Genomic DNA, 27,878 nt, shown 5'->3' on the forward strand with positions numbered 1-27,878 from the left:
TAGTGTGCACACGACTGTTCCAGTCAGTCCCATCTGGGGTGCCGCTTTTTATGTAGCGGTCGCTGGCGGTTAAGCCGGGGTGCCAGTCAGAGTCTTTAGTCTGACAAAATATAATGGTACGAATACAGCCAGCAAAACCCTACAAAGGAATGGATAGCAGGTACCAATCCCTTAACTACCTGTACACACAAAGCAGCCACAAGCATAAAACACACAACACAGCAAATGCAATGTTCCCCGCAGTGTATTATACAAATAAAGACAGTGCAAATACCAACCAAACAATAATTCAATACAGTGCAACCCAACCCCAATAGTCCGTTTTTCACTATTGTCAGTCTGTGTCAATGTTTCTGAGTTCTCTACTCGAGACTTCCTTGATTCCCACAGTACTGCAACATTTGAGCTCCCGAATCTGAGTCCGAGTGTAACCTCCTGTCAGTGTAATGCATCTGTGTGCTCCGGGGAAACCCCGGGGTTACCTCCACAACGTTACTCCGGTTCGGGCGAGGTAGCAGGTAGCCGGCTCCCGGGAATAGTCAGACCGGGCGATGAACGGCGGGTTGGTGTATAAATGGCGTGTGAAGTGAAGAGAAGAAGCGGTGGATCCGGTCTGTAGGCCGGGCGGTCTAGCAAATGGTGGACTTTTACGCGCTGCCAGGGGTTGGCAGGCTAACGGCGGACACTCGGACGGTCTAGCCACTTCCTGGTGTGTGTCTGTGGTAATTACGCGCCATAGTGCTTTTGAAATCCGGCCTTGAACCGTCTATGGGTGTGTGTGCGTGACGTGGGGGGGTGCGTCCTTAAAGGCACAGATCGCCACAACCATTATGGCTGCAGATTTGTAAGTTGGAGAATTGTTCAGCATTGGTGGAGGTTTGCACTCTGCTCTGAGTGCCTTGTAGTTTACCTTGTTAAACTTGAACATTACATCACTTATACTGATCTAGCATTAATAAAATACGATATATACAAAAGAACACAAACTTGTCATTTTGATGTTAAGTGTGTAACTTTAGAAAATGATCTGTCTCAATAAACTTGAATATTACATTATCTGTACTGGGCTAGAAATAATTTCTCCGGGCTAGTAGAAATTTCAGCCCACTAGTACCCAAAATCTCTAAGTTCCACCCCTGTTCAGGAATACTGACCTGAGAGTTTCCAGTCTACAGTGTGGACTCTCCAGTCCAGCAGAGAGCAGCTTCACTCCTGAATCCTGCAGGTCGTTGTTACTCAGGTCCAGCTCTCTCAGACTAGAGGACTGGGAGCTGAGAACTGATGACAACTTCTTACAGCATTTCTTTGTCAGCTTGTTTTGATTCAACCTGACAAAATAGACAGAATATTTTCCCTTATATTTTAGATAATTAGCTTTCCAGAGTGACTCTGTCAGTGAGCAGCAAGGGGTTCAGTCTCTTACTCAAGTACATTTGTGCAGGGAACACACTCTCAGCCTCAATGGAGATGTACAGATGTCAAAATGTTGCTCTCTTACTAATATGATTGATATCTGTGTTTTTTAGACACTGCTATTATGGCTGTGTATGCAAAGCTGGATGAGAATACTGATTCTGAAAATTTTCAAGATTTATTTTCCAAATAAATTGAACATTACTGCAGTAAAATGGCTCTTGAATCCCAGTGTTAAACTTGTAGCATCACCCTTTACATGTTCAGGAATACTGACCTGAGAGTTTCCAGTCTACAGTGTGGACTCTCCAGTCCAGCAGAGAGCAGCTTCACTCCTGAATCCTGCAGGTCGTTGTTACTCAGGTCCAGCTCTCTCAGATTAGAGGACTGGGAGCTGAGAACTGAGGCCAGAGCTTCACAGCTTCTCTCTGACAGCTGACAGCCACTCAGCCTGAAGGAGATGTACAGATGTGAAAATGTTACTCTCTTATTAATATGATTGATTTCTGTGTTTTGTTAGTCACTGCTATTATGGCTGTGTATGAAAAGCTGGATGAGAAGAATACTGACTTTGAATATTTATAAGTTTTCATTAAATGGAACATTACTTAAATAAAATGGCTCTTAAATCTCAATGTTAAACTTGCAGGATCAACCTTTACAGGTTCAGGAACAGAGCTGGAAATAACACTCGCCCGCTTGCCAGCTGTGAGTATTTTTCATCTCAGGCAAGTCAGATACAAAGATCACTCAAACCCAGAAGACAAATCAGAAATAAACATAAACCGTTATGGCTGCAGATTTGCAAGTTGGAGAATTGTTCAGCATTGGTGGACGTTTGCACTCTGCTGAGTGCCTTGCAGTTTACCTTGTTAAACTTGAACATTACATCACTTATACTGATCTAGCATTAATAAAATATGATATATACCAAAGAACACAAACTTGTGATTTTGATGTTAAGTGTGTAACTTTAGAAAATTATCTGTCTCAATAAACTTGAATATTACATTATCTGTACTGGGCTAGAAATAATTTCTCCGGGCTAGTAGAAATGTCAACCCACTAGTACCCAAAATCTCTAAGTTCCACCCCTGTTCAGGAATACTGACCTGAGAGTTTCCAGTCTACAGTGTGGACTCTCCAGTCCAGCAGAGAGCAGCTTCACTCCTGAATCCTGCAGGTCGTTGTTACTCAGGTCCAGCTCTCTCAGACTAGAGGACTGGGAGCTGAGAACTGATGACAACTTCTTACAGCATTTCTCTGTGAGCTTGTTTTGGTTCAACCTGACAAAATAGACAGAACATTTTTTCCTTTATATTTTAGATAATTAGCTTTCCAGAGTCACTGTCAGTGAGCAGGAAGGAGTTCAGTGTCTTACTCAAGTACACTTGGACAGAGAACATTTGGTGTTTCAGAGATCAAACATGTGATGCTCTAACCCTGTCCAGCCCTTTAATATAATTAAAGGAACAGAGTAGAAAAGAAGAGGAATACAACACAATACATTTTATCATACAGAGTTCATGCCAAACTAAACAATTTTGTTTGACAAATGGAGAAAAATTATGAACATGTCAAGAAACAGCATGCAATATTATAGTTACAACCTATTGTTAGACAAAAGCATCATAACCTGATCTTACCTGAGAGTTTCCAGTCTACAGTGTGGACTCTCCAGTCCAGCAGAGAGCAGCTCCACTCCTGAATCCTGCAGGTCGTTGTTACTCAGGTCCAGCTCTCTCAGACTAGAGGACTGGGAGCTGAGAACTGAGGCCAGAGCTTCACAGCTTCTCTTTGACAGCTTACAGACACTCAGCCTCAATGGAGATGTACAGATATGAAATGTTAATCGCTTTTATTTAATATAATTTATTTCTGTGTTTTTTAGACACTGCTATTATGGCTGTGTATGAAAAGCCGGATGAGAAGAATAATGACTTTGAATATTTATAAGTTTTCCTTCAATTGAACATTACTTAAGTAAAATGGCTCTTAAATCTCAATGTTAAACTTGCAGGCTCAACCTTTACAGGTTCAGGAACAGAGCTGGAAATAACACTCGCCCACTCACCAGTGGTGAGTATTTTTCATCTCAGCCGAGTCAGATACAAAGATCACTCAAACCCAGAAGACAAATCAGAAATAAACATAAACCGTTATGGCTGCAGATTTGCAAGTTGGAGAATTGTTCAGCATTGGTGGACTTTTGCACTCTACTGAGTGCCTTGTAGTTTATCTTGTTAAACTTGAACATTACATCACTTATACTGATCTAGCATTAATAAAATATGATATATACAAAAGAACACAAACTTGTGATTTTGATGTTAAGTGTGTAACTTTAGAAAATTATCTGTCTCAATAAACTTGAATATTACATTATCTGTACTGGGATTGAAATAATTTCTCTGGGCTAGTAGAAATGTCAGCCCACTAGTACCCAAAATCTCTAAGTTCCACCCCTGTTCAGGAATACTGACCTGAGAGTTTCCAGTCTACAGTGTGGACTCTCCAGTCCAGCAGAGAGCAGCTTCACTCCTGAATCCTGCAGGTCGTTGTTACTCAGGTCCAGCTCTCTCAGACTAGAGGACTGGGAGCTGAGAACTGATGACAACTTCTTACAGCATTTCTTTGTGAGCTTGTTTTGATTCAACCTGACAAAATAGACAGAACATTTTCCTTTATATTTTAGATAATTAGCTTTCCAGAGTCACTGTCAGTGAGCAGGAAGGAGTTCAGTGTCTTACTCAAGTACACTTGGACAGGGAACATTTGGTGTTTCAGAGATCAAACATGTGATGCTCTAACCCTGTCCAGCCATTTAATACAATTAAAGGAACAGAGTAGAAAAGAAGAGGAATACGACACAATACATTTTATCATACAGAGTTCATGCCGAATTAAATGATTTTGTGTGACAAACGCAGAAAAATTATGAACATGTATTATTAAATTATGAACAGCATGCAATATTTTAGCTACAACCTATTGTTAGACAAAAGCATCATAACCTGATCTTACCTGAGAGTTTCCAGTCTACAGTGTGGACTCTCCAGTCCAGCAGAGAGCAGCTTCACTCCTGAATCCAGCAGGTCGTTGTTACTCAGGTCCAGCTCTCTCAGACTAGAGGACTGGGAGCTGAAAACTGAGGCCAGAGCTTCACAGCTTCTCTCTGACAGCTTACAGACACTCAGCCTGAAGAAGCGTTAGTGATAAAGAGATACAACAATTTTGAAAATATATATTTTTTTCTCTTCTGTATAAATATTACATTTAACATATTGAATATATCCAGTTATGTATGCACCTACAGAGCTATATTGGAGGCTTTGACCACTGGCAGCAGCCTCAGAAGAGCCTCCTCTGAAGCAGAGTATTTCTTCAGGTCAAACACGTCCAGCTTTTCTTTTGATGACAGTAAGATGAAGACCAGAGCCGACCACTGAGCAGGGGAGAGTCTGTCTGTGGAGAGACTTCCTGATCTCAGGTACTGTTGGATCTCCTCCACTAGAGAACTGTCATTCAGCTCATTCAGACAGTGGAACAGATTGATGCTTCTCTCTGGAGAGGGATTCTCCCTGATCTTCTGCTTGATGTACTGGACTGTTTCCTGATTGGTCTGTGAGCTACTTCCTGTCTGTGTCAGCAGGCCTTGTAGGAGAGTCTGATTGGTTTTCAGTGAAAGGCCCAGGAGGAAGCGAAGGAACAAGTCCAGGTGTCCATTTGGACTCTGTAAGGCCTTGTCCACAGCACTCTGGTAGAGTTCTTTTAATTCAGATTTGTCTCTGAATAGTTTAGACCACCAGGATGTTGATTGAATTTCTGACAGTTTATTGACACCAGTGTTGATGAGTGACAGAAAGACATAAACAGCAGCCAGAAACTCCTGAATGCTCAGATGGACAAAGCAGAACACCTTGTCCTGGTACAGCCCACGCTCCTCTTTAAAGATCTGTGTGAACACTCCTGAGTACACTGAGGCTGCTCTGATATCAATGCCACACTCTGTCAGGTCGGCTTCATAGAAGATCAGGTTTGCTTTCTCCAGCTGCTCAAAAGCCAGTTTTCCCAAAGAGAGAATCATCTTCCTGCTCTTTTTATTCCAGACTGGATCTGTCTCAGCTCTCCCATGATACTTGACATTCCTCTGTATGGACTGAACCACCAGGAAGTGGATGTACATCTCAGTCAGGGTCTTGGGCAGGTCTCCTCTCTCATCTGTTTTCAACACATGGTCCAGAACTGTAGCAGTGATCCAGCAGAAGACTGGGATGTGGCACATGATGTGGAGGCTTCGTGAAGTCTTGATGTGGGAGATGATTCGGCTGGCCTGCTCCTCATCTCTGAATCTCTTCCTGAAGTACTCCTCCTTCTGTGGGTCAGTGAAGCCCCTCACCTCTGTCACCATGTCAACGCACTCAGGAGGGATCTGATTGGCTGCTGCAGGTCGTGTGGTTATCCAGAGGCGAGCAGAGGGAAGCAGTTTCCCCTTGATGAGGTTTGTCAGCAGCACGTCCACTGAGGTTGACTCTGTAACATCAGTCAGGATCTCGTTGTTCTGGAAGTCTAGAGGAAGTCGACACTCATCCAGACCGTCAAAGATGAACACAACCTGGAACTTGTCAAACCTGCAGATTCCTGCTTCTTTGGTCTCAATGAAGAAGTGATGAAGAAGTTCCACTAAGCTGTACTTTTTCCCTTTCAGCAGATTCAGCCCTCTGAAAGTGAATGGAAATGTGAACTGTATATCCTGGTTGGCTTTGTCTTCAGCCCAGTCCAGAGTGAACTTCTGTGTTAAGACTGTTTTCCCAATGCCAGCCACTCCCTTTGTCATCAATGTTCTGGTTGGTTTATCTCTTCCAGGTAAGGGTTTAAAGATATCTTCACATTTTATTGGTGTTTCTGGTCTTGCTGGTTTCCTGGATGCTGCTTCAATCTGTCTGACCTCATGTTCATCATTGACCTCTCCACTCCCTCCCTCTGTGATGTAGATCTCTGTGTAGATCTGATTCAGAAGTGTTGGGTTTCCTGCTTTAGCAATCCCCTCAAACAAACACTGAAACTTCTCCTTCAGATTAGATTTGAGTTTACGTTGGCACACTCCAGCAGGAGTTCCTGAATGAACAAATAACATCAATCAGTGGATGTTGCGGCAAATATACAGTGTTTATAAAAAGTATTCACCCCCCTTGGACTTTTTCACATTTTATTGTGTTAAAATATGGGATCAAAATGGACTTAATTTCGTTTTTTTTGTCATTGATAAACACAAAGTACTCTATAATTTCAAAGTGAAGAAAAAATATAAACATATTTATTTAAATTAATAACAAATAAAAGCAGAACATAAGTAATTGTTTAAGTATTCTCCCCCTTTGCTTTGATTGGGCTCTATTGCCAAACTAGCCTAAATTTGCTTACCATTTCTTATCATCTCAGATGTCATATTTAGATTGTATTTAGTGGTTCTGAACAATGTTTTCCTTTTTCCACTTTTTTTTTATTTGTCTTTCTTGCTAACAAAGCTGAGACCAGCTCCCTTAATGGGTCTCAGTGGGATTTTAGGGTATAGGATGGACTGTCCACCAGAATACTTCAACACAGTTTGGGATATATGGTTCATTTATGGATGACATTAGAGTCCAGTTCTTGAAGTTTCAGAGAAAATATAAATATTCACCCTACCATCACAGTTTGAGAAAAGACAGAATTTGAACATTTCTCGGTGAATGCATTCTTATCTCAACACCATAGCATCTATTCTGCTCCTCATCACTGGTGGACAAACGGGTCCTGACCGATTGTGAAAGGCAACTGTGGTGTTTTTTTTTTTATTGAACAAACTGTGTTCAGCATTTTAACCCACATGAACAAATCACAATTTTAGCAGATGATTCATGGGAATTGTGCTCTTTTACCTTCCAATCTGGAACTGAATGGAACTTGTTTGAGAAATGTTTATATTTACAGCGGAGTAGTGAATGTAAACATCTCCCATTTTCCCACTATTTCCCCTTTCCATCATGTTAAACCTGTTAAAAGCCTCTTACTGCTCTGCAGAGAGTCAGCCAGCTCCTCCTGCTTCATTCTCCTCAGGAAGTGCAGTGTGATCTGCAGAAAAGCCTCTCTGCTGCTCCTCCTCTGCTCTTCCTCCTCACTGTCCACATCCTCCTCATCCTCCCTCTGCCTCTCTAAGCATTCTGGGTAATCTGGACTCAGGACCCTCTGGAACCTTTTCAGCTCGTTCTTCACAAAAGTGAGAATGTTCTCCTCAAGCAGCTGGAACAGAATAATATTTGAATTAAACATCAGATCTATCTGGCGTACACTGAAAGCATGAAGACTATTATGACCAGAGTGGTTGTTTTGCATTTCATTTCATTTGTATCTGAGGTAAAATGTGTTGTTGTACATTTACACACCATAAATATGGAGTTCAGGTCCGTTTGATGCTCCTGGACAGACTGACCTCTGGGAACCTCTGACCTCTCCTGGTGGACTCTGGAGAAAACATGTATTAGGGCATATAATGTCACACACACACACACACACGTGGTTAAAGGTGACTGTGTTCTGTCATGATGGATCCTAGTAGAAACACAATGTGAACTCCACTGTAAACGCAGCTCTGATTATTGGATGTGAAGAAACTAAATCAACAGAGTATCATGACTTCTTTCCTCTGTTCAGTAGAATCGAATAATAACTCATATGTTTTCAATTCTTACCTTTGCTCAGTAGAGTGCTGTCCATCTTTGAACAGAAGAGGAGGATCCATAGACCAGTCACTCTTCATGGACACACAGCTGGGTACAGGGGAGTCTGCTCTCTCCTGCTGGATCCTGCTCAGGATTGATAAAACAGGGTGGTGGCAGTAAAAATGTTAGAGAAGCAGAGTTTTGACCAGCAGGTTGCCAGTTTGAATCCCAGTACCAACTTTGAATATCAGAGTGAACATGTAACTCTTTCTCCACCCTGTGCAACTACCACCAATTAGACCTTGAGCAAGGAACTCAACCCCCAGATTGTTCTGGTAGAGCTGCTCAGTGACCAACAGCAGAAGACTGTGGTTGTACTGAGCAGCTCTGGTATGAATATCTGTAACTGTATGCATGTGAAGCAGAGCAATGCTGCAAAAGAGCATGTATGCAAAGAAAAACACTTCCTGGATAAATACAGTAATGGTAAAAATAAGAATACAATGTTACATGTTTTAATACTAATAACAACTTACTTTTTGTCAGATGAATGCTGTTCTTTAAAATTAATATCCAAACCCTTGGAGTCGTCACTCTTCATGGACACACAGCTGGGTACAGGGGAGTCTGGTCTCTCCTGCTGGACTGGGCTTCAACACAACAGAAAAAAGAGCTTTTACTCTGAATAATGATGGGTTAATGATTTCACTGCTGAGCTCTGAGATGGAGAACAGTCATGGACAGTTAGAGATCCTCATCTTACCTCTTAGCTTTGGTCTGGCTGTCATGTTCCCCAGACAGAGTGGTTTTAGAGGGAGGGAGCCCCTCCTCTCTCTCCTCAGACAGACTCATAGTGGAGCGAACACCTTTACACAAACACACCCAACATGCTGTTAGATGGATTGATTCATTACAGCAAGATTTCCATTACATGATATATTATTTCAAGGGCTGTGATCATTCATATCCGTAACATGTCACTTTTACATTAAGTGTGCAAAATATTAAATATACCTGCTCTTTCCATCAAATACACTGACCAGGTACAGGAATGTTAAGCCTCTAGGACAACTGAGACATGGATTGTGCAAAAGGGGGTTGAATGAAACAAAGTTTATCTCAGTAATTGGTAAGGTGGTTGTGTTTTGCACACTTGGAGTATTAACAGTGGATAAAATGCTTCTCAGTCAAGCTGATCCATGCTGTCAGACCAGTTCTGAGACTTCCTGCATTTTTTACAAACTGAGATTACAATCTAACTGGTGCTCATTCTACATGGCAACCACTAAAAGTAATGCATGTAAATCATAGCCAATGTCTATTTTGTCCTCAAAGTCAGACAGAAATTTCAAAACGAATATTTACATCTGTACGCATCAATTAGACATTTTGGAAAAACCCTATCACTATCATCTCACACAAGTTTGCTATACAGTTATACAACACAATGTGATATCATCAAACCTTTATAATGTTCCCTGGTTGGATCCTTACCTGGTGAACTCACATCCAGATCAAGTCAAAGACACTTTCCACCTTCATGTGTAGAGGAAACATTGAGGGAGAAGACGCTGCTTATTCTCCTTCGTCAGTCTGTCTGTTGATCTCAGGTTGCTGTCACTTCCTCATAACTTCAGTATTAGAGTCTACAAACAAGCGTATGACATCAACCAGTCGAACCTGTTGCCAAACCTGCGGCAAATCACAGATCAGGTAATGTAGTTCTACTATGTGTCCACTAGATGGAGCACATTAACCACATCATCTACAGTGAACTGAGAAGCAGCCTCAGCACAAAACGATGTGATGCATGGAGGCGGAGACATTTGATCACATGAAAATCTCTCTGTAGGCAGCACGGTGGATCAGTGGTTAGCACTGTGGCCTCACAGCAGGTCTTCAGTTCAAGTCTGCGTGTTCTGTGGTAGAGCCAGAAGCCTAAGGGGGTTTGTTGAAGGTCGAAGTGTGTACAGGTAGATGTAACTAAAAACAAGTTAACGCTTCACATGCTGACCCTGAAAGCATGTGAGGAGGTGAATGTTGCTGCCTGTCCTGCTGATTTATGTGAGTTGAGTGAGTCTGATTGTTGCTGAGCCATTCTCAATTCCTCCGATGTCCATAGGCTGTTTTCTCATTAGGCTATAAATCTTTTTCTCATTATAACAACATTTGTAAGTTTCTTGGTATCTCGTTATAACCGTACCATAAGGCTCAGTCCTTCCCGCAGCGACCCGGGTTCGAATCCGGCCCGCAGTCATTTGCTGCATGTCCTCCCCTCTCTCTCCCATACCTTCCTGTCTCTCTCACTATCTCTGTCTAATAAAGCATAAAAAAAATGCCCAAAAAAATAAAAGTTTCTCGTTATAATGAGATAAGTTGTTATGTCGTAATAACAAGAAAATATTTCATTATAACATGAAAATATCTTGTTATAATGGGAAAAATATCTCATTATATCGAGATAGCCTACTGAGTCGATTTTTTTTTCACTGTGACATCAATAGTCTACGCTGCCGTAAATTCCTTTGCTGTTCTTTTATCTGTAGCATTGTAAGTTCTGTTTTTGAAAAGCCATACAAAACTAAAGATTAGTAGGCCTAGTAACAGTGGTGGTATTAGTACTATTTTGAGTGAGTTTTAAATTAATACGCAGTACCCGATTCTGTACACTAAAAAGCTTTGGAAATGGGCAGGCTGACATATTTCTATGAAGAAGGACACACAGCGCCATAGATGTGAAGCAGCAGAGTTGCAGAGAGGAGGCGAGTGACTGATCCTGGTTCAGTCAAGTAGAGATGGTAGACATCGACATGCCGCCTAACGGCCACTAGGGGGCAGAAAGACTAACAGTGAGTGAGTGAATGTCTCCTAACGGCCACTAGGGGGCAGAAAGACTAACAGTGAGTGAGTGAATGTCTCCTAACGGCCGCTAGGGGGCAGGAAGACAGTGAGTGACTGCATCTGAGTTTCCTTTACAGTGATTTCTTAGTTTTCATCTGAAACATCTATCTGTTTTCTGTATTCCTTCTTTCCTTTAGCTTTTAAATTATCCTAGAACCTACATATACAACTTTTGCACACAACCACTAATTGAATACATTTAGTCTATATACAGATACTGACTGAATAATCATACTGAAAACTCCCCCCCCCCCCCCCCCTCCACGTTGTTTCATACCAGTTTCATACCAGCTGCTGATATTTGAAAATGATTTTTTCCTGAAACTGTCCTCACTCCAGTCTATTACAGTACAACAGTATCTACATAATATCTACATACCTGCCACATACATTTACCACACTACTCCTGTATGGACAGAAAAATAAACTTTTCAACATACTGCTCCTTTACTTTCAGAGTAGAAACAGAATGCAGAGCAGCAATATAAAACTACAGAAAGCCAGACAACCTGCACACCTGCTGTAGCCAGTACAATCCACCAGAGGGCGACCTCACTCCACACAAAACCTCATCATAAAGAGAACAGATCACATTATCCCAAAGGTGACCTTAACGAGGATATGAGCTGCTATCCAGAAAACCGTGCATGTTTTTTTTATTTTATTTTAAATCATATTTTTTTATTTTTATCATTCGCACAACATATAACCATACATACACAATACAAACAACCGGTAATGTTGTCTAACAGCCTTAAAGCAGAAACACAGCCAAGCCTCCAGCCGCTCTCCAGCTGGAGGAAAGGCGAACAACTCAGAGAAATTAGAGAAACTGTGTGGCAGAAAATAAATAATACAAATAATAAATGTATATGAACTGAGTTAAATAAGATGAGTAGCTTACATTTATTTCTATGACCTTGATGTCTTTTTTATTTATGTTCAGCACGCACTGCAGACATTATTACCTGACAAACATATTGTTATCAGGCCTGTAATGTCATTAACTAGCAATAACGTAAGAAGTTATTATATTATGAGCAAAAATGATATTACGTTACATGGTTCAAGATTTTATCACGTTATTGACGTTATGAGCTTTATTACATTTTATTTAAATGATGGTGAATTATTACGTTTTTAGGTCAATTATTATGTTTTGGGCCTTTACAGGAACAGATGGATATTTTTGTAGAAAATAAATATATTCTGCGGACTTAGGAGCAACAGCTAGTGGACTGGATGGATCAGAAAACTGTCAAATGACAAAAAAAATAAAATAAAAAAGCAAACAAAAAAAATATAATTCTTAGTGATTTTCCCACTAGATGGCGCTGTTCTGTAACAAAAGCCTGACAGCATGCTGAGTCTGTTCATGACTTTCCTAACTCACGCTGATGTTTCACTCAGTTCTACTTAATTATCACTTTTTTCCCCGTTTCTTTCCTTTAATAGATGACGTCATGCAGATCCCCGTGGAAACGCCTCGGGACTGTAAATCTGACCTGAGAACAGCTGGAGCTTCAGATCATCTGAACGTATCTCTGGATCTATTATGTCATTCTGCTGAATGCATTTCCATACAGGATTCTCATGACGTCACTGGTGGGCAGTCCCCATCAAGCCAGCGAGAACAGAACCGGAAGTTGAATGATTTTGCTTTCACAATAAAAGTATCAAATTTGTGCAGAAGAATAAAAGTCCTGTCAAAACCCTCATAACATTAATTATGGAGTGAAACTATAGCTGTAAATAAGGCTCTAAAAAGAGTGTGTGATTATGTATGTGGTATATGATATGATGACATATGATGCTTAGTATTTCCCGATGAGAGAGTGGATATATTTCTTAATTTGCAACTAGCAGAGCACTAGTACCGCTGTGATTCTGACATGTTATCACACTCATTCATGTTCACTCATCACAGAAAGTAGTTTAGCTGAATAAATATCAACTTATTAAACATACCTACTACAGCTTTAAGCCTAAAACTCAAATATTTGACAACTTGAAGCTGCAGTCCAGATTTTTATATAAAACTCTGGCCGTGTTTTCAATCACAGAGCAGAGCGTCTCATCTCCACCACCTGAGCTGCTGTAGATTCTCCCTGTTTGTCCAAATTAAAGTCAGTTTGCTCACTGGTGGGAAATCTTCTCCACACAGGAAGAGAGACCAAACTGAAGAGGGAAATCCAAATGTGTCTCCGTCCTCCAACCCACCTCACACCCTAAGAAGAAGATGTTTAGTTTACTGACCTCCTACCTGAAGTCCTCCAAATACAAACTCTTACCTCTTGCTGCCATTTGGAGTCGCTAACATGCGAAGTTGGAAGGATGCCTACAACCTATAGAGCGGTATAGAGTGGGAGCTCCAGTTCCTGGTGTTAATTAACCTGTACCCAAACTGACCTGGTCAGCACAGGACTTTTCAGACCTGTACATACTTCTGTACATAGTTTATCCTTTCATTACCACTATATCACTGCCTATATGGGAATGAATAGGCCTATAGCTATGCTATGAAAAGACTATTGAAAAAAATGACAGATTTCTCCTCAATATATTTGACATTGATATTTTGTATTAGGCTACTCATAAAAACGTATGCAAAATAAATATGAACACAGACTATAAGGCTTTTATTTTGAAAGGTGTTATGGGAAGTACTGGTATGTATTCTCAGTAGCTTGACCCTGGTGTCGCACAGGGACAGAGGAGCGGAGCGCTTCCTCCTCATTTAAAAGTCTTTTCCAGCGGAGAACGGAACCACACCGACCCACAGTGAAGCTTTTAGCCGCAGTCGGCTGCAGGTCAGACGGCCATGGCCTCCATCACCTGCCGGGTCCAGTTCCTGGAGGACTCGGACCCGTTCATCTGCACCAACTTCCCCGAACCCAGGAGACCTCCGACGGTCAGCCTGGAGGAGAACCTGCCGCTCAGTGAGCAGATCGCCGGGATACACAAGCTGCTGGAGGCTCCGCTGAAGGTGGGTCTCTACCTGGAGCGATGGGAACTTAAATAACTCTGAAACTCTGTAATGATGTTAAATTACCTTTAACTGCTGGAAAACAACTCTGGAAAACTGTTGAATAACTCTAATGAGCAGATAGGGATACAAGCTGCTGGAAGCTCAATGAAGGAGTTCAGTGGATAATAGGATGGTAAATATATATATATGAATTTATGTTTAATAACCATAAACTGCTGTTGAATCGCTCTAAAGGCTGTTAAATAATTCCGAAAGGCTGTTAGATAACTCCAGCAGGTAAACAGGTCACAGATACAGGTGAGGTAGCTGCGATACGCGCCGTTTCCCTTGTACGGAGAGAGTCACGCCTATCTCTATTCAAAAATCTGGCAATATAATGTGGCCGTGCTAATCGGTAGAGGTAAAGACCTGATAGTACATGACTTAAGACCGTTTACTAAACATTAAGACCCACTCTTCAATTCGGCATACGTCCAATACATCGAGCAGCACTTAAATCAATAGAAATTCAACTTTGAAAATAGATTATCCTGTTATCCTCCAATCGACGGGCAGAGTAAACCAATTCGAACAGTTTAAATTTTATTCAAATTAAGGTCTGCTTGGTGCGTTATCTGTATGCCGAATTTACCAGAAGACCACAATGATTCATTTGTAGTCTTGAGTTATGTTTTATCAGGTATGTATGTTTGCCGAGAAGCTAGGCCACACTAAACTGCCACAATTTTGAATGCAATTTGGTGTCACGTTCCTCCATATAGGGGAATTTATCGGGGCGACAGGTGAGCTGATTTGCACTATGGGTCACTAAACACTTTAAAGGTGCTGCTCTGCCAGTAACAAGATCTTCAGTCTGCTGCTTCTGTCTGGATGAGATCAGAAAAAAATAAGATCAGAAAACTTTAAGATGAAAAAACTTTAAAATTAGAAAACGTTAAGATGAAAAAACTTTAAAATTAGAAAACGTTAAGATCAGAAAACTTGAAATAGAAAACTTTAAGATCAGAAAACTTTAAAATTAGAAAACTTTAATATCTTGAATAAGAACTCATTCCGCAATTATCACATAAAGCAAAGCGTGTTGAATGAGATAAAGTGTCACTGTAATATCAGTGAAGAGTATTGTGTATGTGATAGTTCCTGCAAGGAGCATTAAAAAGGACAGAGCCTCTGTCTGCTGCATTCAGGTGTGTTTCACTGTCAGTGTGTAGAAGGAAGAGATCATTACTCAGCATTTCCCCCAAACACACAGTAGGTCTTTGTTTGAACATGTTTCCTTCATATTTCATATTTCATTCGGCCTTTATCAGTGTGGGTGTCTTTATCAGACCTGCTGCAACCTGACAGCCTGTTCAGCATCCTTTATCCCAGCTCCGCATAGACTTTTGTTTATCACTTGAATCAAACTCCATTTAATACGGAAGATGATTAGTGCCACATGTGAAAAATGTATTTGAGTTCTGAGAATAAAGTCAGAATTCTGAGTTCTGACTTTATTCTCAGAACTCAAATACATTTTTCACGTGGCACTAATCGTCTTCCGTAATTTAGACAGATAGTTCCATTGAAATGAAGCATATTTTTACCCAGAGTTCAGTGTGCCCAGGCAGCGACAGCACGACCCACATGTGACTAACAGACAGTCAGAGTGTTTCTCCTGCCGGCTGTGAGGCGTTCGCTGCCCCGCTGGAATCCCAAGGATCAGATAAAGAGCGGAGACCGCCGGTCCCACCAGATTACATTCCTCCACCGACCCCTAATCATTCCCATCATGCCCCGGGGCTCGACCCCGCCGCCGCCGCTCCGCAGATCGGGGGAGCCGATGGCATGTTGAGGAGAGTCGACTCTCTGATAATGAAACCAAGAATTTTATTCATTCTGCTGCACTTTAACTCGTTTGCGTCGTTGTGAGAGTTTCCCGCCCCCCCCGCCCCCCCTGTCGGATGTGAGTTTGGGTTAAACTGGGTGGTTTGGAGGAAAGGGTGGGATCTGTAAACAGCAGATAAGCAGGGAGGAAAGGCTGTAATGGATGTCAAACTAATAAAGTGTTGAAGAGACTGAAACTTCTCCTCCTTCCTGACAGCAGCTGGATGCTCTACTGCAGCTGGAAGGCTGACTGATATTTCAAGATCATCGTTTCTCATCTCTCAGCAGGATCATACTGTGATTAAATAATACATGATGATAACGATACACAGTGTTGTTGACAAATTAATTAAATGCTATTTAACTAGCATTTAATTAATCACAAAATGAGATCTGAAACAATCAGGGGATATGACCTGAAAATCAAAGTTGATATCACCATGCAGTTCAGTGTGATGAACATCAATTTGATTATTTAAGCAAACATTAATAAAACTGAGCTAACTCACCTTTCTTCAGAAAATGTTCCTAATCTATTTTATGAGTTTCCATGTCAGCAGATATCGTTATGTATCGATATCAAGATAATCTCTTAGGATTATCATGATATTAATTTTGTCATAACGCTCTGCCCGTCTCTCTGCCCGTCTCTCTGCCCGTCTCTCTACCTGTCTCTCTACCCGTCTCTCTGCCCGTCTCTCTGCCTGTCTCTCTACCTGTCTCTCTCTCTCTCTCTACCCGTCTCTCTGCCTGTCTCTCTCTCTCTCTCTACCTGTCTCTCTGCCTGTCTCTCTCTCTCTGCCCATCTCTCTGCCCATCTCTCTGCCCGTCTCTCTGCCTGTCTCTCTGCCCGTCTCTCTGCCTGTCTCTCTGCCCGTCTCTCTCTCTGCCCGTCTCTCTACCTGTCTCTCTGCCCGTCTCTCTGCCTGTCTCTCTGCCCGTCTCTCTGCCTGTCTCTCTGCCCGTCTCTCTACCTGTCTCTCTCTCTCTCTACCCGTCTCTCTGCCTGTCTCTCTCTCTCTGCCCATCTCTCTGCCCGTCTCTCTGCCTGTCTCTCTGCCCGTCTCTCTCTCTGCCCGTCTCTCTGCCCGTCTCTCTGCCTGTCTCTCTGCCCGTCTCTCTCTCTGCCCGTCTCTCTACCTGTCTCTCTGCCTGTCTCTCTCTCTCTACCTGTCTCTCTGCCCGTCTCTCTGCCCGTCTCTCTGCCCGTCTCTCTACCCGTCTCTCTGCCTGTCTCTCTGCCCGTCTCTCTGCCCGTCTCTCTGCCCATCTCTCTACCCGTCTCTCTGCCTGTCTCTCTGCCCGTCTCTCTACCTGTCTCTCTGCCCGTCTCTCTCTCTCTCTACCTGTCTCTCTGCCTGTCTCTCTGCCTGTCTCTCTGCCCGTCTCTCTGCCCGTCTCTCTGCCCGTCTCTCTGCCCGTCTCTCTGCCTGTCTCTCTACCCGTCTCTCTACTGGTCTCTCTACCTGTCTCTCTACCCGTCTCTCTGCCTGTCTCTCTGCCTGTCTCTCTGCCTGTCTCTCTACCCGTCTCTCTACCGTTCTCTCTACCTGTCTCTCTACCTGTCTCTCTACCTGTCTCTCTGCCCGTCTCTCTGCCTGTCTCTCTGCCTGTCTCTCTGCCCGTCTCTCTGCCTGTCTCTCTGCCTGTCTCTCTCTCTCTCTGCCTGTCTCTCTGCCCGTCTCTCTACCTGTCTCTCTGCCCGTCTCTCTGCCTGTCTCTCTGCCTGTCTCTCTCTCTCTCTACCTGTCTCTCTGCCCGTCTCTCTACCTGTCTCTCTGCCTGTCTCTCTACCTGTCTCTCTACCTGTCTATCTGCCTGTCTCTCTGCCCGTCTCTCTACCCGTCTCTCTGCCTGTCTCTCTACCCGTCTCTCTGCCTGTCTCTCTACCTGTCTCTCTACCCGTCTCTCTGCCTGTCTCTCTGCCCGTCTCTCTGCCCGTCTCTCTGCCTGTCTCTCTACCTGTCTCTCTCTCTCTCTACCCGTCTCTCTGCCTGTCTCTCTGCCTGTCTCTCTACCTGTCTCTCTCTCTCTCTACCCGTCTCTCTGCCCGTCTCTCTGCCCGTCTCTCTGCCCGTCTCTCTACCCGTCTCTCTACCCGTCTCTCTGCCCGTCTCTCTGCCCGTCTCTCTGCCCGTCTCTCTGCCCCTCTCTCTGCCCGTCTCTCTGCCCGTCTCTCTGCCTGTCTCTCTACCCGTCTCTCTACCCGTCTCTCTGCCCGTCTCTCTGCCTGTCTCTCTGCCCGTCTCTCTACCCGTCTTTCTGCCCGTCTCTCTGCCTGTCTCTCTGCCCGTCTCTCTACCTGTCTCTCTGCCCGTCTCTCTGCCCGTCTCTCTACCTGTCTCTCTGCCCGTCTCTCTGCCCGTCTCTCTACCTGTCTCTCTGCCCATCTCTCTACCTGTCTCTCTGCCTGTCTCTCTCTCTCTGCCCATCTCTCTACCTGTCTCTCTGCCTGTCTCTCTGCCTGTCTCTCTGCCCGTCTCTCTGCCTGTCTCTCTGCCCGTCTCTCTGCCCGTCTCTCTGCCCATCTCTCTACCTGTCTCTCTGCCTGTCTCTCTCTCTCTGCCCATCTCTCTGCCCATCTCTCTGCCCGTCTCTCTGCCCATCTCTCTGCCCGTCTCTCTGCCCGTCTCTCTGCCCATCTCTCTACCTGTCTCTCTGCCTGTCTCTCTCTCTCTGCCCATCTCTCTGCCTGTCTCTCTGCCCGTCTCTCTGCCCGTCTCTCTGCCCGTCTCTCTGCAGCAGAATGAACTGGCTGGTCTCACCATGAGTCACAGAACAAACAGCAACAAGCTGAGCAGCAGATATAAATAGACTTCATGTTTCTGAGCTGAGCTCCACATTCACTGATCTGATTTACAAAGTATCTGCTGCTCTTTGAGCTTAAGACCTTTAAAAGTGTTCAAACGCCTGATGCTAATTATATTTCATGCACATGATGCAAATATTAAATTAGATACAGATTCTGTTTAGAAGAGGCAGAGATGTTGCACTACATTACTGCACTAACAGCTGGCCACATCATGCATGTCCACTCTCAGATTAATACACAACAGGGTTAATGCATCATGACTGAGGTTTTGATTTTTCATATCTACTTTTTCTTCTTCTGTCCATTTAGAGTTTCAGAACTTTGATCCACTATGTTTGGTCTGGTTTGGCAGCTTTTATTTTGGTGGTTAAAGGATGCAGCTGGTGTTTTTTAATGCATTTCTTACCGTCAACAAATCCTACAGTATGAAAATAACAAAATCATCACGATGCACCGGGCCGGCCGACTTTTTCCTCAAACAACTTAATAAGCCGACCGTAAACACGTTTTCCATCTCAGGAAAGTAGTTCCGTAGCACAGAAAATAGTCCCCAGCGTAATGAGGAATTTGTTCCAATTTGAATTTGATTTGGTAATAACTACAACAGTCTGACTTTTCATGGTAACAGTTAGAGCTTTTTAAAATGTAAACTATGTCTCTGTGAGCTGTATTTAAAGGTTTTTAGCTTACAATTGGAGCCAATGACTTCCGGGTTGACGGCTAAAAACAGCACGTGGGAAGTCAGAAAGTAACGGGAGGAGAGCAAACGCATTGTTGATTTTGTTATTTTCATAGAATTTGTTGACGGTAAGAAATGCATTAAAAAACACCAGCGTTATCCTTTAAATTGGACTCAAATTATATTCCAGGTAGCATTAAAAAGGTCTTGAATTTGGTTTGAAGCATGATGGGAAATGAGCAGCAGCTACCAGGAAACACTGGAGAGTGTTGTCTGGGTAGTGAGTCTCCTCTCAGGCAGTTTTCTCCTGCTTGTCCAGGTTGGTTTTTCCTCAGATGAAGATCCGCTTAAATGACTCAGTAATGATAACTTTATCTTTAATGCACTTTTCTAAAACAGTCTACAGTCTTCAGAGTCAGGACAAAGAGAAGAAACATAAAAGAGATGAGGAAAGAAAAGTAGAGGACAGCAGGAAGACAGAGAAACTGCTCTGGGATATTTGATCAGAAAATAACTTAAATACTAAATTAGCAGTTTTGTGCTTTTACTTATCTCATAATCTGCTCTGCCTGCTGCTGTAGGTTTTAGTTCTCCTCTGTTCAGACTCTCTCTCTCTCTCTCTCTCTCTCTCTCTCTCTCTCTATCTCTCTCTCTCTGTATAGTGCAGTAAATATGCTGAATTTGCACACTATGTAAAGCTTTTACACTTTGCACTTTTTCAAATTTTGCATAAATATCTCTTTGCTCTTTCCTTGCATATGCATGGAATCTGCCACCATCTATCTGTCTGCCTGCCTGGTTTCCTCTATACAGTAGAGTAGATTATCTAATTAACATAAATTAGCATAGTAATGAGGAAAAAAACAGATTTTCTTGAAACTACTATATAACTCCTTAATGCTTTAAAATACAGAGCTCATTTTAATAAGCTCTGTACATTTTTCACATGTGGCACTAATCATCTTCCGTATTAAATGGAGTTTGATTTAAGTTAAGTATGTTGACATAGAAGTACTTGCATTAATTATTGCATTAATTAGCATAACTGGTTTTGTTTTATGTGTTGGTCATTATAGCGGGACATTTGGCAGCCTCAGTGTTTTGTATCAAACTGAGTCTCTCTCTCTCTCTCTCTCTCTCTCTCTCTCTCTCTCTCTCTCTCTCAGTTAGAGGAGTGTACCCTCCAGTTGTCTCCTCATGGGAACTATCTGGATCTGGATTCCTCTCTGGCGGAACAGAGAGACGACCTGGACGGCTTCTATGAAGACGTGGGTAAGGACCACTTTACTCTCTCTCTCTCTCTCTCTCTCTCTCTCTCTCTCTCTCTCTCTCTCTCTCTCTCTCTCTCTCTCTCTCTCTCTCTCTCTCTCTCTCTCTCTGTCTGTCTGAGTTTACCTCTCTCGCTCGCTAACAGCCTGTCTGTCTCTTTATTATCACAAGCTCTCCATTCCATGAATCATTAAGCATTACATTATTACATTTTCCAGATATTACACTGATATCAACACAGCCAAGGCTGCAGAACTGAGAATCCAGATTCCAAAATGTACACAGATCTCTCTCTCTCTCTCTCTCTCTCTCTCTCACTCTCTCTCTCTCTCTCTCACTCTCTCTGTCACTTTCTCTGTCTCTCTCTCTCTCTCTCTCTTTGTCTCTGTCTCTCTCTCTCTCTCTCTGCCACTTTCTCTGTCTCTCTCTCTCTCTTTGTCTCTGTCTCTCTTTCTCTCTCTCTTTCTCTCTCTCTGTCTGTCTCTCTCTCTCTGTCTGTCTCTCTCTCTCTCTCTCTCTCTCCTCTCTCACTCTCTCTGTCACTTTCTCTGTCTCTCTCTCTCTCTTTCTCTCTCTCTTTGTCTCTGTCTCTCTCTCTCTCTCTCTCTCTCTGTCACTTTCTCTGTCTCTCTCTCTCTTTGTCTCTGTCTCTCTTTCTCTCTCTCTGTCTCTCTCTCTTTCTCTCTCTCTGTCTGTCTCTCTCTCTCTCTCACTCTCTCTGTCACTTTCTCTGTCTCTCTCTCTCTCTCTCTCTTTGTCTCTGTCTCTCTCTCTCTCTCTGTCACTTTCTCTGTCTCTCTCTCTCTCTTTGTCTCTGTCTCTCTTTCTCTGTCTCTCTCTCTTTCTCTCTGTCTGTCTCTCTCTCTCTGTCTCTCTCTCTCTCTCTCTCTCTCTCTCTCACTCTCTCTGTCACTTTCCCTGTCTCTCTCTCTCTCTCTCTCTTTGTCTCTGTCTCTCTCTCTCTCTCTCTGTCACTTTCTCTGTCTCTCTCTCTCTCTCTTTGTCTCTGTCTCTCTTTCTCTCTCTCTCTGTCTCTCTCCTCTCTCTCTCTTCTGATGCTGGATCATCCTCCTCATCTTCCCCATTTTTATCTCTCTCTCTAATATTTCCTCCTCTGAGCATCAGTGTTAGCGCTGTCAGAGGAGCCAGCGTTAGCTTCACTAGCGCTGGTTGAGCACTAACAGCGTTTTGTAACAAGAGGAGGAGTGGGTGTGTTTGTTGATAACAACATTTCTTTTAAATTGACGAAAGAATTAGCTAATATTACCTGGTATTCTTCTCGATTCTGATTGGTCGTCCGTTTCCTTCGCTTTCTCCACCGCTTTTGTGTGAAACAGGCAGAGAGATGTAACAGAGTTTCTCACTGTGTGGAACCGGGTGGAGGCTGAGCAGCGACAGGAGCTTCCTGTTGACCTTTAACCTCTGTGTTTCTGGTCTGCTGATTAGATGGCAGTTATTGTTATACTGCTGGTATCTGTGTCACTCAATTATTCACAGGGGTTACTGGGTAATGACACACACACACACACACACAGCGTACACAAAGAGCTAGAAACACAGAAGAGTCAGAGGATCCTGAGTCAGTTTCCCATCAGTCAGTTTCCTCTCAAGGCATTTCTCCGTCATACTTGTGATGACAATAAAGCTTTCTGAATCTGAATCTCTCCTGAACGATCAGGAAAACCGAACGGCGTCGATGTCCGGCGTTCCTGTCGTCTTTTTACTGGAGGAAACCAAAGCAGAGGGAAAACTTCCACCAGAGAAAGAAACTTTTCTACCATTTCTCATCCAAACGGCTCAGTTTCAGAAGACGATGACTAATTATAAGGAAAATGAATCGCCGGCGGTATTTTTTCTTTTCTTTTCTTTTCTTTCTGGTAGAGAACAAGTAGAGTGAGGAGAAAGGGAAAATCATTCAGTGGGAAACTTCACATTTTAGAATAAAACGTCACCAGGAAAAGAGCAGGCCAATGACACACACACACACACACACACACACACACACACACACACTAACCCCTGCTGGTTCTGGCTGCTGCTGGCTTCATACTGACATAACACAGGAAATCTATATTTATGTGTGTGTGTGTGTGTGTGTGTGTGTGTGTGTGTGTGTGTGTGTGTGTGTGTGTGTGTGTGTGTGTGTGTGTGTGTGTGTGTGTATGTGGTCCCAGCTGAAGCTCTGGCAGCTTTATAGTGGGACAGTGGGTATTAAAGGGGTGGGGGTAGAGGGGGGGGGGGCATACGTAATTTGAAACAGGACCTGGAAAGTGTGTGTGTGTGTGTGTGTGTGTGTGACTACTATGATGACGCTGTGACTAAGAAAACCTCAAAAGTGTTCCCTTTTTAGCCTTAGACAAACACACACACAATCTCTCTCTCTCTCTCTCTCTCTCTCTCTCTCTCTCTCTCTCTCTCTCTCTCTCTCTCTCTCTCTCTCTCTCTCTCTCTCTCTCTCTCTCTCTCTCTCTCTCATTCTTTCCATACCTCTGTGCTGTCGTTCTTTCCATACTCTACTCCCAGCGGTCTGGTTATATTGGTTCTGCAGCAGCGTCGACGGCTCTCCCGCCTCTCTCTGGAAACCGTCCAGCAGACGTTCTGGTTCTGCGGTTCTGCTGCGTTTCGGTTCTACCTGCCGCCTCTAACGCTCAGCACAGATTCACATCAGCTGGAGGACGACTGCACGTATTTCAAAGTCTCTCCATACAGTTTTACTTCCTTAAGGTTTAGTTAAGGTTAAGTTCTCGTCCCTGTGGGGAACCGGGCCGCTGTGAGAACATGGATCCAGCAGAGAACCAGAAGTGAATGCAGGTTAAAGCAGGAGGCCGGTGACCGACTGGTGATCCTGAGAGACGTTTTCTATATAGCTGGCAGCTCTGCTGATAACAATAGGCCCTTTTCACATCGTCATGGTAACAGCTAAACTGGTGCATTACAACTTCCTGTGGCAAGATTATTTTTGCGACTTATTGACAAAGACTTATCTGCCAAAAAATTGTAATGGTTACTAGCACTAGATGCACAATGTAAGAAATAAAAAATGTTGGGCAGGTTGTGGAGTGATTTAGTGAAGGACAGAGCTGCAACAGGAGGTTGTTTTCTCAATGCAGAAGCTGAGAAACAGAATGTGAAAAGGGCCTATTTAGTGTAAATATGTTAGTCTGGTTCCAGACTGCTGAGTCTCGACCCTCCAGTCTTCAGGTTTTGTGGAGCAGTTCAGAGAGTCTGCTGGTTCCCTCGCCAACGGCTTGTTCTCACTCTGAGAATTAGCAATTAGCGACTTTGTGGGCGGGAGTCGCGGGACTGAAGTTTGAACCATTTGTCCAACAGTTTTTCATCGACGTTTCTGCTGAATAGATTTGTTGAAATCACCTCCTCAACCAGCAGATTGTCTTTACAAAGAGGATATTTTAGTCAAAATGGCCGACATTCTTGGGTAAATGTCTGCTAACCATGTAGAGGCTGACTGGCTGCAGCATCATGTGACTGAAGTGACGTCAGAGCGGCCGATACGTCGGTCACTAGTGATTGCAGTTAAGACGCATTATTTTTCTGTGACTACAGTAAATATGAAGCTCAACCAGCTTCATGTGTTTCAGCTGACCAGCTGCCAGTGTCACCAGTATCAGACTGGCTGTACTGGTCCGCTCCCAGTCTGACTGTGTTGAACTGTGTTGAACTGTGTGATGTGAATCTTCCCTGAGATTCCTGACAGCAGAGAAACTTCATCAGCTTTTCTGCCTGAATCCTCCAGACAGTCTGAACACTTTCTCTCCCTCTGCTTTTCCCATAAGATCCAACCTCAATCTCTCTCTCTCTCTCTCTCTCTCTCTCTCTCTCTCTCTCTCTCTCTCTCTCTCTCGTCTCACATGTTGTCATCTTCCTCCACAGCTAGTTTATGAGAATCAGACAGTAAAGAAAAACTCTTGTTTTATGTTTTCAAATCTTTCAAAGAATAAATTAATCTCTCTCTCTCTCCACAGAAAAGGGAAGAAGCCCATCCTGATCCTGAGGACTCAGCTCTCCGTGCGCGTTCACTCCATCCTGGGTAACTACCTCTTCCTCCTTCTCCTCTTTCTGTTCCCTCCTCCTTTTCCATGGCTCCATCCCTCCATCCTCCCCTCTGCCGGAGGAGTGATGACTCAGGGGAAAGTCGCAGTCAGGAGAGAATTTCCTTTCTCTCTATCTACGTTTTTAACCGCAGTGACGTTTTCCTTGAAGAGCCAAAGTCCGTTCAGTCAGCTGGAAGAGGCTCTTCACTCTGTCGCTGAGTGAGATGAAGCTGCTTCAGACTGCGGTGAAAACTCATTACTGTGGTGAAACTCATCCTGCACCAAGTCTGTTCTTTATGGGGCAGAATCTGATTGCTAAAAAGAAGCAAAAGTTGCATTATTGTTTAAATGTTACTGAATTTTTGTGTCTTAGCTGTGATTTTAGATCAGATGACAGTTTATTTTACATCTATTAGTTTACATGGACTTCTGCCATACAGTGATGTATGGTAAAATATCTTGCCGAGTCATTTCATGACCATAAGACGACACGCACTTTGGTTTTTTATAACTAGAACTCCCTCAGTAGAGCTCAAACCTCCGACACTGAACTATTCTCCAGCTTCAAAACTGCAGCCTCAGTAACGGTTTCTGTTTGTTTATCGCTTGTCTTCCGGTTTGATTTTCCCATAAAATATAACGTGAATGCAACGCTGTTTAGCAGCCAACTTGGAAGTCCTGGATGTTGGACTTTCCCAGCAGCACATGAACGCAGCATAGTGGTTCTGCTCCGTTTTGGTTCTTGTAGGAGTTTGTAAGGCAGATACTGGTCGCTCCAGAGCCTCTGAAACCGCATTTAGACCATCATGGGACACTAACACTGTCCACTGAACGCCTGGATAATAATAATAATAACATTATTAACATGTATCTCTATCGCCATGTGAAAACCTTGTAACTCAAATTCGGGGGATTTTTATGTCAACCATTCACACATGATCTTTGGGTTGATGAAACCTTTCAACCCATTAGATTAAAGTTTTCATCCGACGATGGTAATATTCATCATATTGATCAAACTGTCGCATTAAAATCAATTCAGGTTAAGGTCTTCCCATAGACAACCAGTGTAGTATTGATCACTTCTACATTAAATATGTAACCAATCAAACTGCATCATATCCATCACGTCAGACTGGAGCAGATCAGACATCGGCCCTGTGTATCAGTGGAGCCGTAATTTTAGTGTTAGTTTGTTTGCAGAGACTTACAAATGATGAACTGATTTAAAGAGAGAATATCAGACAGCAGCAGATGGAGATCAGAGGAGGAGAGATCAGTCAGTCTGCTTCTCTCTCTGCAGGTCCAGACTCGTCCGGCGGCTGCAGGCTGATTTAGGATTAAAGTGTAGATGACGTTAACGGATGTGAGTCGGTGTTGTCAGTAAAATACCTACGAGTTTCTGCTTCAGTCCCCGAGGGAGGACGAGGATGATGATGTTTGATGTGGCGGATTATTAGGAAACTGATTTCATGGTTTTTTGAGTCATGGGACGCTCTGTCCTCACTGTTTCAGCGTGTGAAACAGTTTTCTCACAATGCCTGCATTCATTATTTATGCTCATGTCCCATTTGACCCATAATTCATCACGTTGTTTTTATATTTTTAATTAACAACGGGCCGTCTGTTCTTCAAACGGCCTCGCTGTTTTTCATTTGGTCATTTCATTTCTCTCCTCTCTGAACAGTTGGATTATTGGATTCAATATTTTAAACTGAATAAACATTGACAGGCCACATCTATTCATTTCTGATGTTGTTGTGATTTTCATCGCCTGTATGATCAGAAACAGTTAGCCGGACAGAAGAACTGCTTTATTTCCACATGGTCTGTTGAGACAGAGCTGGACTGAAACTTCACTGTTTCTGCTGCTGCTGTTCTCTGTTACATGATGTTGTTGTTGTTGTTGTTGTTGTTGGTGAAAGTCTGAAACGCATCAGTTCAGTTGGAGTTTGGACTGGTGATCAGCTGATCACACTGTTAAAGAGTCAGTGATCAGAATCGACCCCAAAAAAACTGATCGATGCAGACTGTCTGTCTGTCTGCCTCTCTGCTTGTCTGCTTGTCTGTCTGTCTGTCTGTCTCTCTGTCTCTCTGTCTGTCTGTCTGTCTGTCTGTCTGTCTGTCTGTCTGTCTGTCTCTCTGTCTGTCTGTCTCTCTGTCTGTCTGTCTGTCTGTCTGTCTGTCTGCCTGTCTGTCTGTCTGCCTGTCTGATACAAAAATACTTCACTACTCAGCTCTTATTTCTCTCCCTTCACTTCTCTATCATCATGATCATTCTCACAGGACTATTTGTACCGTCTGTTGTGTGGGTGCTGTGACCTCTGACCTTTCACCTCCTTACTGAACACCAGACATGATTTCAACGCTGTGTCTATTCTTTAGCTCTCATAAATCCCAGGATCTTCTTGGCTCTGCATAGCCCAGTTTTAGACCTTTACATATTTAAACAATGCATAAACAAGCTGTAAATATCAACAGCATGCAGCAGAGAAGTCCACATGTACAAGATAATGCTTTATTTTTATCTTACTCTCCAGAAGACGCAGTCTAAGTTACAGACGTTACTAAACTTTCACTTTTAAACACCATGGAGCCTCATTTAGCCTCAACAGCTACAACCATTTAGACGTCTTTTAAACAGCTGATAAATGTAAAATGTAACTGTAATGTCGACCTGCTGTAGGAACTGAAGTTTATTCTGCGGTTTCCCTCACTGGAGTCTCCGGATGAGCGAGGCGGATAAATGATTAGAGTGTAAACTATCCAGAGCGACGTCAGGCTGCTGAGCTGGACAGACGGGTTCAGTCACATCACAACATTACGACACTGTGAGGGCAGACAGACAGACAGACAGGCAGACAGACAGACAGACAGACAGACAGACGGACAGACAGACAGACTGCAGGTCAGTCTGTCTGCTTCCAGCCACCTGTCTGCCTGCAGAGCCCATCCAGTCGTTCTTGTGATGTGAAATGAACAAACCAGAGGGACAAATGTTTCACTGCAGGATCTTGACCGCTGCTTCTGTTTCTGTTGGTTTGTTGTTGGTTTGTTGTTGGTTTGCTGTTGGTTTGTTAGCAGTCTCTCCCTCAGTCAGCAGGACCGGAGGTTTACTGAACGGTTCCTCCAGTGTTTTGTTGGTTTTCTGTTCGCTGCAGAACAAATGACTCCTGTTTCCTTGTTGTCGGCGTTT

At 43.3% G+C, this 27,878-nt stretch overlaps 2 protein-coding genes across 9 annotated transcripts in view; one reads left to right on the forward strand and one right to left on the reverse strand.

Moving 5' to 3' along the window:
- The window catches only part of LOC139915926 (uncharacterized), a 44,582-nt gene extending 34,882 nt beyond the window's left edge, over positions 1–9,700 (reverse strand). Inside the window, exons 1-13 of the mRNA XM_078288536.1 lie at positions 9,618–9,700; positions 8,878–9,004; positions 8,651–8,764; positions 8,145–8,258; positions 7,839–7,917; positions 7,467–7,695; positions 4,728–6,531; positions 4,438–4,611; positions 3,897–4,070; positions 3,060–3,233; positions 2,526–2,699; positions 1,691–1,864; positions 1,155–1,328 (exon numbers count right to left, since the gene is read on the reverse strand). Of these exons, the coding sequence (XP_078144662.1) occupies positions 1,155–1,328; positions 1,691–1,864; positions 2,526–2,699; positions 3,060–3,233; positions 3,897–4,070; positions 4,438–4,611; positions 4,728–6,531; positions 7,467–7,695; positions 7,839–7,917; positions 8,145–8,258; positions 8,651–8,764; positions 8,878–8,966 (3,473 nt within the window). The 5' untranslated portion in view covers positions 8,967–9,004; positions 9,618–9,700. The remainder of the gene's footprint in view (positions 1–1,154; positions 1,329–1,690; positions 1,865–2,525; positions 2,700–3,059; positions 3,234–3,896; positions 4,071–4,437; positions 4,612–4,727; positions 6,532–7,466; positions 7,696–7,838; positions 7,918–8,144; positions 8,259–8,650; positions 8,765–8,877; positions 9,005–9,617) is intronic.
- A 3,975-nt stretch (positions 9,701–13,675) lies between these two features.
- fhod1 (formin homology 2 domain containing 1) overlaps positions 13,676–27,878 on the forward strand; it is a 66,031-nt gene continuing 51,828 nt past the window's right edge. For 4 of the 8 annotated variants that reach the window (XM_078288566.1, XM_078288610.1, XM_078288587.1 and 1 more), the window contains exons 1-3: positions 13,676–14,001; positions 20,528–20,633; positions 24,613–24,678. In XM_078288566.1, the coding sequence (XP_078144692.1) occupies positions 13,837–14,001; positions 20,528–20,633; positions 24,613–24,678 (337 nt within the window). In that variant the 5' untranslated portion in view covers positions 13,676–13,836. The remainder of the gene's footprint in view (positions 14,002–20,527; positions 20,634–24,612; positions 24,679–27,878) is intronic. The other 4 variants (XM_078288715.1, XM_078288675.1, XM_078288693.1 and 1 more) reach the window with 2 other exon arrangements.

The sequence above is a fragment of the Centroberyx gerrardi genome, chromosome 1 (genome assembly GCF_048128805.1).
Source record: "Centroberyx gerrardi isolate f3 chromosome 1, fCenGer3.hap1.cur.20231027, whole genome shotgun sequence".
NCBI classification, from domain to species: domain Eukaryota; kingdom Metazoa; phylum Chordata; class Actinopteri; order Beryciformes; family Berycidae; genus Centroberyx; species Centroberyx gerrardi.